This window comes from Sceloporus undulatus, chromosome 3 (genome assembly GCF_019175285.1).
Source record: "Sceloporus undulatus isolate JIND9_A2432 ecotype Alabama chromosome 3, SceUnd_v1.1, whole genome shotgun sequence".
NCBI lineage: Eukaryota > Metazoa > Chordata > Lepidosauria > Squamata > Phrynosomatidae > Sceloporus > Sceloporus undulatus.
The window spans coordinates 231,312,296-231,330,893 of NC_056524.1; the positions used below are offsets into that span (position 1 = coordinate 231,312,296).

At 39.7% G+C, this 18,598-nt stretch overlaps 1 protein-coding gene across 1 annotated transcript in view; it reads left to right on the top strand.

Moving 5' to 3' along the window:
• Window positions 1–17,726, top strand: part of SGPP2 (sphingosine-1-phosphate phosphatase 2) — a 102,619-nt gene extending 84,893 nt beyond the window's left edge. The window contains 4 exon segments of the mRNA XM_042457040.1: window positions 4,625–4,804; window positions 7,209–7,298; window positions 14,678–14,989; window positions 14,991–17,726. Coding sequence (XP_042312974.1) covers window positions 4,625–4,804; window positions 7,209–7,298; window positions 14,678–14,989; window positions 14,991–15,221 — 813 coding nt within the window. The 3' untranslated portion in view covers window positions 15,222–17,726.
• Window positions 17,727–18,598: the final 872 nt, after the last annotated feature.

The window sequence follows — 18,598 nt, forward strand, 5'->3', positions numbered from 1 at the left end:
TAGCTTAGATTACACATTGGCTACCACTGTTCACTTAGCAAGCAAAACAATACTAGGAAGTTGGGGAGAAGATCTGCTTTTGACTGTGCATGACAAAAGTGCATCTCCTAATGCTGTTAGAGCTACCTAGGGACAATTACAACTATGACAATAATTAAAACCTTTATATCCCACTCTGTCTGGGGGTGGTTTGCAAGTATTATCAGTTTATATTATTGTGACTGTTACAATTTTTAACAGACTATAGCATATTAAATGTTACAAGTTAAAACAAAAAGTTTAAAACAGTTCGTTCAAAACTATCTTGCACATGTACATTTAGTAAGAAATCAATTAGGTCTCAGAGGCTTTAATGAACAGCCATTTTTTTGTTTGGTACTAGAAGAAAGCCAGCATTAATACCATTTGGGCTTCAAAAAGGAGGTTATTTCACAACCAGGGTGCCACAACAAAGAAGCCCCTCTCCTGTGATCTCATGAGCATATTGCTCCCACTCAGTGGGACACAAAGGTGTGTCTTTCCAGTAGACCTTTGTTCTCAGGGAAGCATATATAATGAGTTTTGCTCTTTGTTTGGACTAGGCTTCTGGGACAGTGTGCCCTGCTGTCTATGAAAACCAGAGCATCTTTTGTCTCCCTTTCCACCCTAGGGCACCTGTCTGCTATGATACTGGACAAGGCCCTGTAACATTCCCTGAAATGTTTCCACGTCTTCCATGTTGATCCCATAACTAAAAACTCCTGTACCTCTTCCTCCTCCACGCATCACCACTCCATGCCCAGCCTTTTTCTAAGCTACCTGTCCACTGCATTCCCTACTGTGTTACTTGTTTTTAGAGTTTGTAATGCATTTTTCCTTGATAAGGAAAAAGTTAAAATGGAGCTCTAAATGCAAACTAAGTAGGTGTATGCTTTCGCTTGAGTTTTTCAAGCACCACACAGAAAAATTAGTCACACTTCGCCCCTCAACTTTCACAAGTCATACAAATTAATCCCCATGCATTGCTTTGAAATTGTCAGCCCAGCTATCTTGCACCACCCATTATGCTTCTGTTTTGTTGCTTCACTAATGGAAGGCAGAGCTCTAAAAGCACTTTCTGTACTGCAAGACAAAAGGAGAGATTTCATAAATGAATATTATGGATGCTTCAAAAATAGATATAATCTTTTCATTCTTCTTGCTTTTTAAAATATCCCTCTACAATTTGTCTTCAGGACTCAGGCTTGTCACTGAAACAGGAATAGAACCCACCCACCCACCCCCCGTTTATAAAAAAGGTAACATGGCAGAAAATCAGTACTGAAATCTATTTTTTTAAAAAGACATAGAATGCTAACTGTAAATAAAAATGGCTCTGAGAAAAACAGAAAACAGATAGTTTGGGCAAAATCCAGTTAGTCGTCTCAACTACCCACTGAATCAGTTTTTTGCCTGGCATGCTAAGACTTGTGTAAATCTTCTGTGAGTCTAGTTGGGGACTAATAGTTGGATTTAGATCTTCATAGGTGGAAAAGGACCATCACAACCATCTTGATAATGTGTTCATTTCTTATTTACAACCTAAAATGTCTTTTGGTGAGGCAAAATGTTCCAAACTATAAAGCTTTCAGGTTCTGATTTGTAGAACTGCTTACTGTTCAACAGTTGATTCAAGTAAGTCACCCTGCTTATAATTTACTGCCATTCTATCAGTTATTAGTTGCAATTATATCCCACTTTTAATCCAGTGAGCTCTCATTTCCTTTCCTATTTATGTTCACAACAACTCTATAATGTAGGTTAGATTGAGAGTAACTAATGGACCCAAGGTCACCCAGTAAGTTTCATGGCTCGGTAGGGTTGGAACCTGGCTCTTTTGGGACCTAGTCCAACTGTCAAACTGCTACACCATACTATCTGTCATGCTAATATGTTCTGATACTAATACTAAAAGCAAAGACTTGCTCCTTGCTTGAAAGGTGCAACTCTCACTTTTGGTATCAGCTGCAGAACTCCCCAGAGTCCATTTGACAGAGGATGTGAACCATAATTCTGGTGTTGCAGCTGCAACAGCACTACCAAGCCAGTTTTGTCCACTTCTTAACCAGTGCTGCACAATTTTCTATTAATTGCCAATGCCTTATCTTCAGGCATTTGGCAGTTTTGTTCTGAACAAATACCTTCTTGTTGAGTGAAACCCATGTGTAGAAGTGTAGCTAAAATGATGACAGAAGAGCATTCACCAAAACAAGGTCAGTTTTCCTCAAATTTGCAGATGTGAAGTGATAATGAAAAGACCCACTTAGCCTTTTTCTGTGATCTTGACCTTATGATCTAACCAGTCACCAAATTAGTACAGGCGTTAAATATGTTCCATAGCCATCAAAGGAATTCTAACAATTCTGAAACAGTGATTCATGCAGACGGTGAAGGCAAAAGTAGCAGTTAACTTGCCCCAAATCCTGAATTTTGGTTTAGAGGGGAAAGATTTAAAAGTCTGGTGGCCTTCATTGGTATGTGTGTGAGAATTTGCTGAGAAAGATACTTGTAAGTGATAGCCAAACTCTGGTGCTAATGGTGCAGGTTTTTTTGTTTAGTTTAGTTTTGGTTTTTTGGCTTAGTGCTACCATATATCCTATGTTCCTCAACACTTTTGTCTATTTTTTAAAAAATAAACCTTGAAACTTTAAAGAACTGCTTAAATGCAGCATAAGCCTTGTGGGGCTTTCTCATTCCAGAATGGCGGGGGGGGGGGATCAGCCCCAAAAGGCAGACATATGGGCTCATTCCCACTATGAAAAAAAAATGAATTGGCAAGCAAATTATATGACCCTCATCCCCATTTGAATCCGGTTCTGATCCTGATGCGATTGATTGCAATTGCGACGATGTGAAGCAAATGGAAAAAACCCGCATTATTCAAAGAGCAGTTCCCTGCCGGCCTTTAAACAAAATAATTCTGCAGTGGGTTCAACAAGTGGGAACAACATATCAAAATCGCATCATTTGGAGTGGGAGGGATGAATGGCAGAGGAGTGGGAGATTTCACACGCCCCCAGTACTGCCTTTTTGCTTTTAAAAAAAATAAAATAAAAATTGATCGATACATTGATAGAGCAATGTCACCACTGCTAAATTGCTAAATTGCAAAACCGTTCTATCGATTTCATGACCAAAATAAAAACAAAAACCGAAAGGCTTGCCTTGCCTTCCTCTCCTTCTCCTTCTCCTCCTCTTCCTTCTCCTCCTCTTCAAACAAACGACAATGCTCATACAGAACTCCCCGGTACCTCTGTAGAGCGGCCCAGCATCCTGGGCGAGGGGTGCAATAGCAGCCTGGAGTCGGGGAGCTCTGCCCATTCTCCAAGGCTCGCTGCACCTCAGCCAGAGGCGTCAGGGACTGCCAGGGGCCAGAGCTGGCCACCGTTGCTGTTATGTGAGGGGAGGGATGTGAGGGGAGAAAAGTGTGTGAGAGAGAGACAGCTATGAAGGGAGAAAGGTGTGTGTGTGTGTGCATGTGTGTGATATGCCCCCCCCCCCCCCCCGCACAGGCCCAGCTCCATCAGGGCTAGCCTGAAAGAAGAGACTCTTCCCTCCATAATTGTCATCTTCAAGCCTGAGAGGGAGTGACCAGGCAGGCCCAGCTCCATCAGGGCTAGCCTGAAGATAGAGAGCCCTCCTTCCAGTCCATCTACCTTGATTCAGGCCTCAGAGGGAGAGACTAACCACTGGACCTCATCCTCTTTCCCTCCACCATTCCCTTCTCCTTTTGTGTCATGTCTTTTAGATTGTAAACCTGAGGGCAGGGAACCATCTAATTAAAAATAATAATTGTAAGCCGCTCTGATAGCCTTTAGGGCTGAAGGGCGGGGTATAAATACCATAACAACAACAACAACAACTGTTTTCCATATAAACATTTTAAAGTTTTTCACTGGCCATTATGAATTGCTGGTTTACTTATTGCTTTAGCAGTGGGAGAGCATGTGGACCCAGTCTCTAGCACAAAGATTTAGTTGCAGAGCTTTAGTCTGTGTTCTGCATAAAAGTATTGTCTGCTAATAACTTCAGAATTAACAAGAGGTGCAGTTTTAGGAGTCTAGGTTTATGGAATGGTCTCTCCTTTAATTTACTTTTTGTTCAAGCAGAATATGCAAATAAATGAGACCTCATGGTGTTACGATAGTGTGCTAGAGGGGGAAACCTGTAGGTAAACATTAATCTGTTTTTTGTTTGTTTTTTGTTGTTGTTTGCTTTTCTCACGATGCTCTTTCTCCTTGTTAACAGGATTGATAAAATAAAATTGACAGCAACTCTTGCTTGCTGGGGCAGTGAAAAGTGAACATGAAATATAGTGTGCAGACACAAAACTTACTGTGTGGCCTTGGGCCAGTCAGTTTTCTCAGTCTAACCTATTTCAGAAATTTGTTTGTGATGATAAAGTGTAGGGAACCAGGCATGTACACTACCCTCAGCTCTCTAAAAGGGTGCAATTTTTTAAAAGAGCATAATAAATAAAACAAGAAAATGCTGCTCTTGGGTGTTACACCAGTAGTCATAGCAGTGAATTGCTCCAACAACAGAACAGAAAGTGAATTGCTCTCTAAGAATTGAAATCAAGGCCATCTCTGTTTGCTGTCTCCAGGTGGTTATGTATATCGGACAAGTCTCAAAGGATCTTCTGAAGTGGCCTCGCCCTTGCTCACCACCTGTTGTCAAGTTAGAAAAAAGGACAACTGCAGAATATGGAATGCCATCCACTCATGCAATGGCAGCAACAGCCATCTCTTTCACTTTTGTATTTGCATCCACAAGCCACTACAAGGTAGGGATAACATGTAGACATGTATAGCCTCTCTGAACCATTGCACCCTTCCTGCCAAATATATAAGTATGGCTTAGTCTTTAGGAATTCCTTACCCAATATATTGTCTTCTTTTCCCTTCTGCTGCCATCTCAGATAAACCAACACAGATACTCTTTCCTAATTTGTAGACATGGTGGGTGCAGCAGCTATGAATGCCAGGTAGCATGATCCAAATGCTTTTGTGTTGCTTAGTCTGCAGCTACATTGTTGGATTAAGCTTTAGTTATATCTAGAGATTGGACTTAATCCATGCATGCCTAGGTAGGATCATGTTTTAGTAATACTTTTGGTTTATTAATCTGGATTTAGCAGCGTTTCAAAGTAGACCCCTCTGAGGTCAGGTTAGTCATAACTATATTGTCCCATTGATTTCAATATGTCTTTTTAAGCATAACAAAATCTAGGTCCAGACCAGATTTCCAATCTTAAGTCTCATGTGTGTACAATAACATTATGATGACTTTTATTTTCAGTCCCTTTCTGAATTTGTCTGGATTAGACTCTTTCAGGGAACTTTTCTCTTCTCACCCATTTCCTAGAATTTGTGAGACCTATTTAGACCATGGATGCACCAGCTCTGAGGACCATAAATGATGCTGGGTCATGAATTGTGCACATGCACACATCCCAGTTGATCCTCTTGGAGGGTGGGGAGTCTTTCCCTAGCAATCCTGACTGATCATTCCTCATTCCTAGGAGCAATAGAGAAACTGTAATCAGTGGGGAATCTGGGAATGGTGGTGGGCTCACAGTACCTCTTGAGGTCACACTTAAGTTCTGGAAGGGACACACGTGCACCCCAATTTAGTCTCCTCATCAGTATTTATGTGAAGTTAGTAAAGTTTGCCCAGCGTTCTTTCATTAGGCATTTACACATATAGAGTGTATCTGCTGTTGTGTTATACAGTACAGTCATTTAGTTTGAAGACATGCTTTTGGTGTTGCTCTGGCTATTGCTTCCTTGAATATGGCTGGAAAGAAAATCCAAAATATTTTAAAAGTGAAAAACTGGGATTCTTGAGTATTGGGAAACCCTGGGGAAGAGAATCCTAGATGGGTGAAAATCTTTGAATTTTGGAATTTATTCTGTATAAATAATACACATGGGGAATTGTACAGAAAATGATATTTTTGAGCAGAAAACAGCATTTCCTGTGCATAATACATGTTTTCTGAAAGGAAAACAGTATTTTGTGTATATATAAAAAACATTTCTGCACAACAAACAAATTTTCTGCACAGAAGAAAATGCTGTTTTCTTCTCAGGAAACTTTTGTTCTACATGTACAGAATAAGTCCCAAACTGCAACTTGTCTATCAGAATTGCAGTTTTCCATTACTTTCTCACAATGAGAAAGATGGTGAAATGTTTAATTCTTGTCTGCAAGAACAACATTTACATTCATAGTTACATACAAGAGTTACATTCATAGTTCTTGAATGACTGGATGCCATTTACCAATGTATTATCATTAGCATGACTATTTGATTATAAATAAGTCAAATGCACTGGTTTAAAAACAGATTTCTAAGAAAAACTCCAACTTCCACCTCAGCTCTATTCTTCTTTCTCTCATTCCTTTAACTTTGATCATTGTGTGTCTTTACATTCAGTAGGTTGGATTCAGATGTACTGTACTCATATTTAGAAATCAATGGGACTTCACGTAATTATGACTTCTGTAAATCTCACTGATTTCAGTATGTCTACTCCAAGCATGACTAAGGGGCAAAACAGATGGCCCCGAAGCAGCACCTTGACACTACCCCATTTGGTGCCTGATCGGGCCTGCAGTAACTGATCCAGCGCTTGCCAGCTCTAAAAAGACCAGCAAAATGCCACTCCTTTTTAGAGTGGCAAAAAGCCATCCTTGCCACGGTGGCAGTGGCTTTTCCAGATTTCTTTGGCACAGTGTGTCTAAACATTGCTCCAAAGAAATGGTGTGACAGCCTGCCGTGTAGGTGAGCAGGCAGATGGCGTGACACCGACATTGGGGCAGAGTCGGGGCATGCAGTCGCCACACCCCCATTCCACCCCAATGCCGGCGTTTTATGTCGGTCTGTGTAGCCCCTAAGTCTGGATGTATGCAAGTGTACTTGATATTTGTATTGTTTGTGTCATCCCAGTGGTGCAGCCTGAAGTCTTAACTCTTACCAGATAAATTATTTTAAGGACAACTTGAATGCATCACTGCTAAATGTTTCATTCCAGGTCATGTGAAAAAATTATTCTATTTTGCTGAACTTCCAGTCTTCCAGAATAGACATGATGCTGAATTCTAGTTATAGCTATTGGTATTTACTTAATTGTGTGAAGCATGTGTGTACCACTAATATTTTCCCTCCACTCTTATGTTCACAGTTCCCTTTGGCACTGGGACTGATGGGAGCCTTTTTATTTTCAACTATGGTATGCCTTAGCAGAATTTACACAGGAATGCACACAGTGCTGGTAAGGAAATTTCCCATTAGACTGATGCACTCATTGCTGTATTGTTAGTGCAGTCTTGGAATTAAGCATAAATATAAATGAATATAGATAATAAACCAGCATTAAAACATCTTAACACCTTCCATGTAGTCTGCTCCAGGTTTTATATTCCAAGAACAGGCCTTCTTTAATCACAGAACAATATACTGATGCTATGTAGTGTGGAACAGGGGTGGAAACTGTGGAGCCTGAGGGTCACATTCAACTCTTTGGGAAATCCCTTGAGACCACTATCAACCTTTTATTTACATTTTGTGTGTATATTTTTCTTTATTTAAGGCAAAAGTCATTTCAGGAGTATGTCTGCATTACACAGTGGCAGCTGTCTGGTACTGTCATGGATCTGGCCTACAGAACCCTGGATTTGTACCTTGATGTGCAATTTAGAACTCTGTTGGAAAACTCTAGTTTATTCTCCCCTAAACTACAGTGGAAGAGCTAAGGAAACAAAACAATGGCTTGCTTAAATCATAACAATGGTTAAAAGAGAGAATGTCTCCAGTCTTCATTTTATCGAAGATCCCAAGTGAGTCAGTAAAAATTCTCTACATATTTCTTTCAGTACTCAATGATAATAAAAGTCTTCCCTAAATTCAGATGGATTTGGTCATGATGATTGTGAAAAGAAAAGCTTGAAAGGACAAAATTATTTTAATGGAGGAAACAGAGGTCCCCTTTTTTCAAAAGAAAAAAAAACTATAGTCTATGTGAATTTTCTTCATATCTTGGTCAAGTGAATTTTAAAAAGTAGCAGCAGTAATACAGACCCATTGTGGAATAGCAGAATGCATGCTAGACTAGGACTCAGTGAGTCTGGGATTCAAATCCCAGCTCAGCAATGGAAACACATTGGGCAAGGCACATACACAAAGCCTAAGAGGAAGACAGTGGTAAGCAGCCTCTGAGTAAATCTTGGAATTAACTTGAAGGCACATAAAAACAACAACAAAAACAGCAATAAATCTATGGTTTAAATGCATTTGAATAAGTTCAGTGAAGTGTATCAAATGTACAGGCCTCCTCAAATCTTGCTGTGATTATAGAACAGGGATGGGCAAGCTGCAGCCTGTGGGCTGTGTATGTCCTGCTCAGGGCCATTTTTGTACCCTCTGACTTTCCTGTCTCACATATATATGCCACAGAAGACTGGAGGGAAAAGCCTGGTTTTTGTCACTGTTGGGGGCTTCAAGTGTGGGAGTTTCACTCAGAAATGGGTTTCAAGGTTCCCTGAAAGCAGAATGAAATTGGAAGTTGCTGGAGAGACATTTCCATTTTAAAAATGGATTGAATGAGCGATTCATTGAATTTTGGATCCTCATGAAGCCCATGGTGGGTGTAGGAGATTTAAAAAAAATCTCAGTAAGTTGCACACCATGTTGTAGAACAACTTACTACATAGATCTAGAACATAGTTCTTTACAAATATTTTACTGTCCCTTTTGAAAGATTTCTGTTGAGTTAGATTCAGGTTTCCTCTGATGAAGTACAATGAATCCTGGTTGATGTATCATCTTTAAATCCAGCTTTCTAGCTGGTTAAATACATTTTTGATTAAATACATTTTTTCTAGTTCAACCTAAAGACCAGTGGCCAAGGGGTAATGTAACCACTAGTGGTATAGCAAAGCCAAGACTTGCAAGATGAAATATTATGACATTTTGCTTAGCAGGGATAATGCATAGTCTTCCACTCCCTTCAAGTTTCTCCTCTGAGTTTAGCTGCAATCTTCATCCTAGCTGGGACTGTAGGGAGGAATAGATTTCCCCAGCCATAATATGTTGCTGTGAGCTTTTCCTTTTGCAGTCAACATTATTCAAGCATTACTTGGACAGGATATGAAAGGTACTGTTAAACTGCACATCTTCTTGCTGATAAAATCACTTGAATCTATTCTGAATTTGATGCTATAGGTAATACAGTGGATGTAATAACTCCTGAAGTTCTTTTACATGTATACTAAGATGTTCAAATGGTACAGGAAGTTTACACTGTGTTTTACATGTAGCACTGCCTGCAAATGTTCAGACGTTATAGGGTTCTTAAAAAAACAAACTCATTTCTAGTGTAGCTGGTATTGGCAGTAATGAAACACTTTAAAAACTTTTTGATTTGCTTAATAAAAACCTGACACAACTGGTTTTGTGCTGCTCCCCAGTAATCCTGACTCCAGTTACTAGAATATCATCCTTCTTTGCCTGGACTGAACTAGGGAGAGGCAGAATCTCCACCCTCTCCTGTATTTTTATGAGGGTTTTCACCTTAATCCAGTCATTAAGATGACTTCCTCATTGTGCAAAGTGAATGAAGGAAAATGTAATCCTCTAGAGAAATTATGAAACTAAACTGCAAGATTATGGGTGGGCAAAGGTTTGTATTAAGAGAGAAATGTTTGGACTTGCTTTAAATATATTCCAGAAACTGTTTGCTTTGGTGAATTAGTCATCAGCTGTTTGCTGTGAAATAGGTGATATTGATAGTTTTCTTTCTCCTACAGTAACCGAAAGAGGCACTTAACTGAAGGCAGACCTGTGTTATGCCTGATGCACAAATATACATTTATATGTTTTATAATTACATAAACAGAGATCTTTACCCTACCCTACTGTACCCCATTAGTTTGTTGAGTGCAACATATTCTCTGTTCTATTTTGTTGGTTTGTTGGATGTATCCTGACTTAATCTCTTATGGTGGACTGCCATCTTTGAAAGATAGTGTGCTCAGAGTTTAAAGAGAAGTCCAAAGCTGCACAACACATACTATAGGAACATGGAATGTGAGAAGCATGAATCAGGGAAAGACAGACATAATAAAATGATAAGTGGAATGTATAACCATTGCAGTACCTGGAGCTAGCAAGCTGAAGTGGGCAGGAATGGGACTTTTGAGTCAAATAATTACAGAGTACTTTACTCAGGCAATGAAAATATAAGAAAAAATGGAGTAGCATTTATTATGAGGAGAGAAGTAGCAAAAGCAGTTAAAGGATATAACACAAAGTCTGATTATATTGTGTCAATAAGACCAAGCATAGCTCCAAAATATGTATATCCTGGAGAGCATCCCTGAAAAATTTAATAATAATGTGAAAAATAGATTTACATTAGTAATCCTAATAGACCAGGAACCAGATGTACTCTGGATTGAAGCCTGGGACATTGTCAGAGAGGAATGCAGACACTCTGTAACCAAAAAGAATGAATGACAGAAGAAGCTCTTCAAGCAGTTAAGGATAGAAGAGAAGTAAAGGTGAACAATGACAGATACAGAACTCTGAATACAACTGTTCATCAACCAGTGTGTAGAGGTAAGGAGGACTACTATAATAATCAAGCTGAGAAATATAAGTTGACAACAAAAAAGATAGAATTAGAGATCTCTCCAACAAGATCCAAGAAAACAATGGAAGATTCAAACCCAGAGTGGGGATGATAATACAACCAGCAGGGGTGCACATTGCATGACCAAATAGGAATAAAAAGAAACAATGCACTGAAGAACTATATAAAAGAGAAAGAAGGATGACAGATCTATTTGGGGGGGGAAACCATATAAAGACAAGCTTTTCCATTTTAGATCCCCAGCAAGATTGTGGAAACTGAAAAATGGGCTGTGGTCACATCCAAATTACCCACCGTATGAAAATAGTGCCACGTGTGGCTTGGAATCATATATCCATAACCTAGAATTATAGAATGATGGAATTGGAAGAGACTGCAAGGGCCATCTGTTTCAACCCTCTGTCGTGCAGGATCTATTGTTAAAGCACCCCAAGAGATCATCTGTTTTTTCAAGAAACCTCATAAAATAATAGAAGATTGCACTGTCATCCAAGATAATATGTTACATTACTGCACAGCTCATATCATCAGAAAGTTCTTCTAATGTTTAGTTGGAATCTCTTTTCTTGCAGTTTCAAAAATCTAAGCATGAACTTGGAGAAGTAACCTTTTATATGGCAACTCTCCAAATTCTCAAAGGATTTGGGGAATTGTAGTCCAAAAAAGTAATATTTCTGTGCTCTGGAAACTGTGGCTTTGGAGTTTGGAAGATACTGTTAGAACACAAAGAAGGTAATGGGAGAAGCATTTCACAAAGAAGCAGGATTACATAATTGCTATCAAAAGCCACACCTATAAATCAAATTGAGGCAATAATGCTAGCTTAGTTTACCGCTTGAAAATGCTGGTGTTGTGATAAAAGCTTTAAGAACCAATGTAAAATCCAGGAAACTTTTTTAATGGGAAGCCTACGGTGAGATGCAGGAATTCAAAGTAGTTTGCGAGAAAATTGTCTGGATTCTCTGGAATAAAAAAAAAAATGGCACCAGATAATGAGAAGTGTTTAACATGTCAGAGGAAGTTATGATGAATACAGAACTGTTTAAATCTTTTTGGCTTTCTGCTCAACTGAAATTATAATTATTAAAATAATAAAAGGATAGGATGGATAATGAATGGTTGAGGCAAAAAGATGGCTTTTCCACCCCACTGCAGATGGAAGCCAGCTCTCAGGCGCTCTGGCAGCATTCAGTGTCTTAACGCCACACTAGCAGAGTGCCCAGAAGCTAGCCCACATGCAGGTAGCATTCAAATAGCATTTTATGCCCAGGATGGTTTACAACGTGTTCTGCTACTGCTGATTCTTTTGGCTGGCCCAATCTGCAGTGTCTCTCATCTTCCTTGATTTCAAATGCTATTTGAAAACATTGAAATTCTGGACCATGCCAACAATTATCAGGTCAGGATGCACAGGGAAAACACTGAAATCCACAAATGCCTGGACAACTTCAACAGGAAAGAAGAAACCCTTAAAGTAAACAAGGTTTGGCTACCAGTCCTCAAAAACACCAAAATCAAAACTCAGAACATGCAAATGAACACCACTCAGGGTCAGAGCATTTTCCAGCAGACAATGAATCACTAATTAAATAGACATGCTGAGGCCTTGCCATTCAACAACAGACCAACACACAGATTAACATGTAAATCACTTCCTTTCAACCAATGGTCACACAGTGTATATACACCCCACTCACTTTCATGCCAGCATTCTCTGAAAATGCCAGCCATAGATGCTGGTGAAACATCAGGGGGAAAAATCTTTTAGAACACAGCCACAGAGCCCCCAAAACCCACAAAAACAAACAAACAACCTAACATAGCTATATCTTTGAATTCTAACATTTTCCAGGCAAGCACCAAAGGCTATACTTTGCCAGGTCATACAAACCCTGCAAAATTTATTTTGATATTTCTGCTCCTGGGAGAACTAGCAAAGAGCACTGAATGCTAGATCCATCTTGCAATATATGATGTCAACATGTTGTCAGCAAACCACTGTAATTGGACAGCCCTATTAAAACCATTCACTGTGATTACAGGAGGGATCTGGCAGCCACAAAATTTCATTCCCACTCTTCCTACAAGTGAGGAGAGTTTGCACAGAAATGTGTCTGTGTCCATCCAAAAACTAACACATTTTTCATAAGTTTAAAGATTCAGATTTGGCCTGACTTTATTCCAAACATCTCCCAAATTGCTTCTCTCTTAAAAGAATTCACTTTGTTCAGTAATTCACACTTACTTTTGTCAGTAAGCCCTGGTGGCGCAGTGGTTAAATGCCTGTACTGCAGCCACTCACTCACAAACCGCATGATTGGGAGATCAATACCAGCTCAATCTCAACTCAGGCTTGCATCCTTCCAAGGTCGCTAAATTGAGTACCCAGCTTGTTGGGAGCAATTAGCTTACACTTTGTAAACCGCTTAGGGAGTGCTTAAGTGCACTGATAAGTGGTATAGAAATGTACTTGCTATTACTATTGCTATTGCTTCCTAGCTAAATCATATGTACTGTAGTAATTATTTGGAGATCTGTTCCTTAATAGCTTTTGTTGCATGCACTACAACTGTGCAGCTTCAGAACAGCTTTCATATCCAGGCAAATGATGTTGTCATCATAGTGCAAGGGTAGGCATATAGGCATAATACAGCATGTAGGCTGCATTCTCCTGCCCACTATTCCTCTGTGCTCCCTAGAAATCTTTGGGAGATGAACATTTTGATTTGTTATCAACTACAGTACATCATTAAAATAAACTCCTAAATGCATTGTGGTCATTGGGAAAATGTACTGAATTAAATGCACAATCAATTTCTTAGGGCAGTGGTTCCCAACCTTCCTAATGCCGCGACCCTTTAATAGAGTTCCTCATGTTGTGGTGACGCAAACCCATGAAATTATTTTCATTGCTACTTCATAACTGTAATTAAATAGGTGTTTTCCAATGGTCTTAGGTGACCCCCATGAAAGGGTCATTCGACCCCCAAAGGGGTCCCGACCCACAGGTTCGGAACCACTGTCTTAGGGAGTATCATATCCCATAGTTGATATCATTTTAATTAAAGTCATATTAAGTAATAAATTAAGTGTATATCTTGAACGAATTTGAAATGGTTTTGTGTGCCTTCAAGTCATTTCTGACTTATAGTAACCCTAAGGTAAACCGATCACTGATTTTATCTGGCAAGATTTGTTCAGAGGGGGTCTGCCAATTGCATCCTCTGAGGATGAGAGGTGGTGACTTGCCCAAGGTTACACAGTGAGTTCCAATTGCCAAGGGAAGATTCAAAGCTTCATCTCTCAAGAGTCCTAGTCCAACAACCAAACCACTACACCATGCTGTTTGTTTTAAATAATTAGGGCAATATATACTAAAGGCATCAACTTCTATCTGATCCTATAAGCTAAGTAGGGTCAGCCCTGGTTAGTATTTGGATAGGAAACCACCAATAAATACCGGGTGCTATAGGCTATATTTCAGAAAAAAGAACTGGCAAAACCTACTGTGCATTTTCCTTACCTAGGAAAACTCAATGAAATTCATGGGGTTACCATAAGTAAACAGACAACTTGAAGGCACATATGCATACATACCGTTGTTGGTTTTTTTAGTGTATGGGCGTTCATTATAATTGAAATGGATTGAGTTTGGGATTTTATTTTTTTACCATTCCATTTAACGGTGCTTTATTTGACATTTAATAATATTAAAGGAAATACAAATTAATTAAGTGTGAGTGGTTGGTGCATTTAAATTTGTATCACTCAGAAATATCATGATTTTTTTAAACAATAGAGTGAAAATTTCTGCAGCTGTTAAATCTGTATCAGATATGTTTTTTAACGGCCTAAAAGAACACAAACAAACCAAATTGCAGTCTTATTGCATGTGGCTAACCTTTAAAGCAGGCCTTTGTCAGATGTCCACCCCATTACAGTGCATGTGAAAACATGTTGCATGTTATAACATCTTTTTCTTGTCACTTGTATTTTTCCAGGATGTGATTGTTGGCAGTCTGATCTCAGCAATATTAACTGCTCTTGTGTATCCTGTTTGGGATGTCATTGATCACCTGATGGTAACCAGCCCTGTATGTCCTGTGTTCTGCATTGTTGTGCCCCTCCTCTTGTGCTATAACTATCCTAAACTAGATTACTACAGCCCTACTAGAGCAGACACTACCACAATTCTAGGAGCAGGAGCTGGAGCAATTATAGGATTCTGGATAAACCACCAGTACTTCTCAAATGCTTTGCCTGAAGCTGTTTCACAGAGTGTTCCTTCTGCTACCTGTGAAATGCTCTTGATGATGTTTGTACAGTTTTTTGGTGGGAATTGGTGTGCTGCTGGTCACACGGCAGATCATCAAAAACATGGCTCTGAAGTCACTGTGTTCTTGGTATGAAGTGTCTGTGGATGATCTTGGAGCTAAGCAGCAACTCAACATAGAAGTGCCTTACAAATTTGTAACCTATTCTTCCATTGGCCTGAGTGCTACAGTGCTTGTGCCACTATTGCATAGGTTTTTGGGTTTAAACTGAACGCTGTGCATTTCGTTTTAGGAAATAACCCAGATCATGGGATGCAATAACAAAGTGGGCAAGGAAGGACAGAGACTTCAATGGAAAAGTGTGCTGCTCTAAAGCTTAGCTAATATTGGAGATGAGAAAGGACCTTCTTAATGGTCTAACATTCTGTGGGGAGATCATTAGCAGCCTCTGTTTTCCTTTCTTTTCAATACTAGTGGTTTAATAGGTTTCCTAAACATAAGAGCAAAGCTTTTCACCTTATAGTAATTAGAGGGTAATGCGTTAAAGGGGAACTGATTTAAGCTATCACTCCCTCTTGAATTCACATAGGACTTAAGTTCCAAGTTCTTTTCCTTCACTAGTTTAGTTCTGTGTGACTATCAGGGCCAGTTTTGTTTGATATTGGTTGAATACAACAGCTCAGCTGTTCTCCAGGAATCTGCTGTAGTGCTTGGTCAGTTGGAAAGTATGCATATAGATATGCAAGGGACCCACTTAACAATATCACAAGTCAGAAACAGGCCTGTTTGCCACTGACCTCCCAGCAGTGTTGTTGCATAAAGTCCAAAAGGAAGCTAATGGTTCAGGACAATGTTACCAACAACTGAAGAAAGGAAAATATACAGCATGGCTTATGGTGCCCCAGTAAGAGATGAGCCATTGCAGACTGCTTTGCCTCCACATAGCTGAGGAAGAGATCAGGCCTGGATCAGCCAGCAAGGGTGTGCATGTGCCCCTCTGGAGGGCCCAAATGGGTATCTCCTCTCTTCTGGGTGTCACCTGGTCTCCACTAGTGAAGCCAAAGAGACTTCTGGTCATTTCAATTGCACATTTTTGCTGATTTGGGGGCAAAATCCAGTATTAAAGAGGAAACCTGCAAGTGTACCACTGACTACAGTCTCAGGAATATCCAGCAAAGATAGCCAACAGATTAGTTGCTCAATATGTTAAAATCCTTTCCAACTTGGGAATAGTAGCTGTGATAAATGAGTGATATAACACCAGAGTTGTCTGAAGGTGACTTTTTGCCCCTGTGGCAGGGGTTTGTATTGTTTTTCCAAAATCAGCCAGGCTCTTGTCTTGAGTCTTGTGCCAGGCTTCTGAATCAAATTGCTGATCTGGGCTTGCATGCGGCACTCTTCAACAGAGCCTTCTACTACATTTAGCTTTAATATCTTCTGACAGCAAATGTGACATAATTCAGCTGCTTGATAATTCTTAACATCAGTGTTGGAAGTTCTTCAGTGTTCCCATACATATGACAAAATCTTTAGCTCCTCAAGCTTTGTTATAATATAGCTTTCGTGCATTGGCATCATGTAGCAAGGCACAGCTCTTGAACTACAGTACTCAGACAGTTAAAGGCTGTCATTCGCGGGCCACTGAGAAATGAAGCACAAGGACAAATCTGACTATAGTCAAAGTTCTTGTCTAACTGAGTGCTAGATCTTCTGGTCATGAGTTATTTCTGAGCAAACTGAAGCTTCCCTTTGCAGATGAAGGCTTGACAGAAGAACTCAGAAACCATGATAGCCTTTTCTTTCTGACAGCTTTTTAGAAAGTTACTCTGTATTTAAGTTTCAGAATAGGATGAAATGAACATGATGCCAACTAACAATGTAAAATTACAAAAGGACATCACTATTTGAAGCATATTGATAAACTGCTACAAAACTGCAGCTTTCCACAATTTCTTTCTATAAGGAACTAACTATTGCATGATTTTAAATCAATACTCTTCTAGCACTGTGAATTAGCTGGAATGTAGGTATTGATGTAATTTTAACTACTCACCCTGACAAAATCCACTCCCTGTAACTCTAAGCTGCTTAAGAAGGGAGACACTTCAATATTACACTAGGTTTTAGTTTAATAAGCACCAAATCAATTCCTGAACATCCAGTATGCTTTGGATAATGCATGTGTTCTGTAATGTATGGGTTGCATGAAGGCAGAAGACCTGAAGCCCATGAAGTTCTCATATCAAAATAAATTCTCAGGACAGAACCAGACAATACTAGGGAAGCATGTTGACTCCTAATACCATTTGTGAGGTTAATGCATGGGTACTGGTGGAGGAAGGCTGATGAATAGGAAATGTATACACCATATCTCCAGAACTAATTCTGACACACACACTCCTCCATCAGTTCCTAGAAATAAAAGGTGACACTGACAGGACATGGCATTTGAAGGGAAGACATTAAGCAGTTCTTCCCGTCAGCCACCCAGTTATTCCCTTCATCATGGAGCATGAGAGCATGTTTATGCAGAAATTATGTCTAGTTCAATCTCAGGAAAATATAGTACAGATTTCGGAACTGTGTCAGCCTTCAGGTCTGGGTTTAGCTTTAACTTTGTATTTGCAACACATTTTCCACATTGCAGCTATCTGTTTCATACACATTTGTACAAACTCATGTTTATAAACAGCCACCTGCAAAACATCTATTTTTGTATCATTTAACTTTAGGTTTTGAAATATGAAGTGTATTCTGTATCTGCCATTATTTAAACTTGAAACTTGAAATATTTCCAGAAGATCTTTTTATTAAAGCTTATTTTGTCTTGTGTCTTTGTGTGTATGCCTATTGCTGGGAGTCAAACATGGCATCATATTTTCATGCAACAGTTTTAATGCATCATGCAATTGTGTGCCACAACCATGCCACAAGCCACAACCATGCCACAACCATGCCACATGCCACAAGCATGAACTGCTTGGAAACAAAGTACAGCCATCCCTTCTGATTCGTAGGGGACATGTTCTGGATCCTACCCCCTGCGAAACAGAAAAGCCGCTCCTATGGCCCTCTTGCCTCCCCATCTGCAGAAATTCAAAACTGCAAATGGGAAGCCAGCAAATGCAGAGGGACGACTGAATAAGACTACTCTTCAACTATGGAGCCTTGTGTTTTTAGGCAGGGGAAGGCATAGTGCATCCCTCTAGATGTTGTTAGATTACAACTCCTATCAGGCACAACTAGCATAGACTGTGGTGAGGGATACAGTACTTGGAGATGCAACCTAAAATTTTTTGAAGGGTCACACATTCTTCATCCACCATACCTAGCATGTATGAGAAACATGTAACCCCCTAGCAGTTGGCTGCAGTTGTTTCTATGCCTTGGCTACTGGAGCTGAATGAAGTTTAACATTTGGAGTACTGAAAGTTCTTTACACCTCAGAACTTGTTAAAAGTTTTCTAATCCTACAAGTCTTGTAGGGCAGGGGTGGTGTACAATGAGGCGCTGAATTCAGGGGCCAGAGTCAGATTGGGATTGGGCAATTCAAGTGGGTATGTGCAAGTCAATAGGTCACATCAGTTTTTGTTAGACGTTTGTTGGCTTTTCTTTGGGCTACAATAAGAAAATAAAGTTCGCTGTACT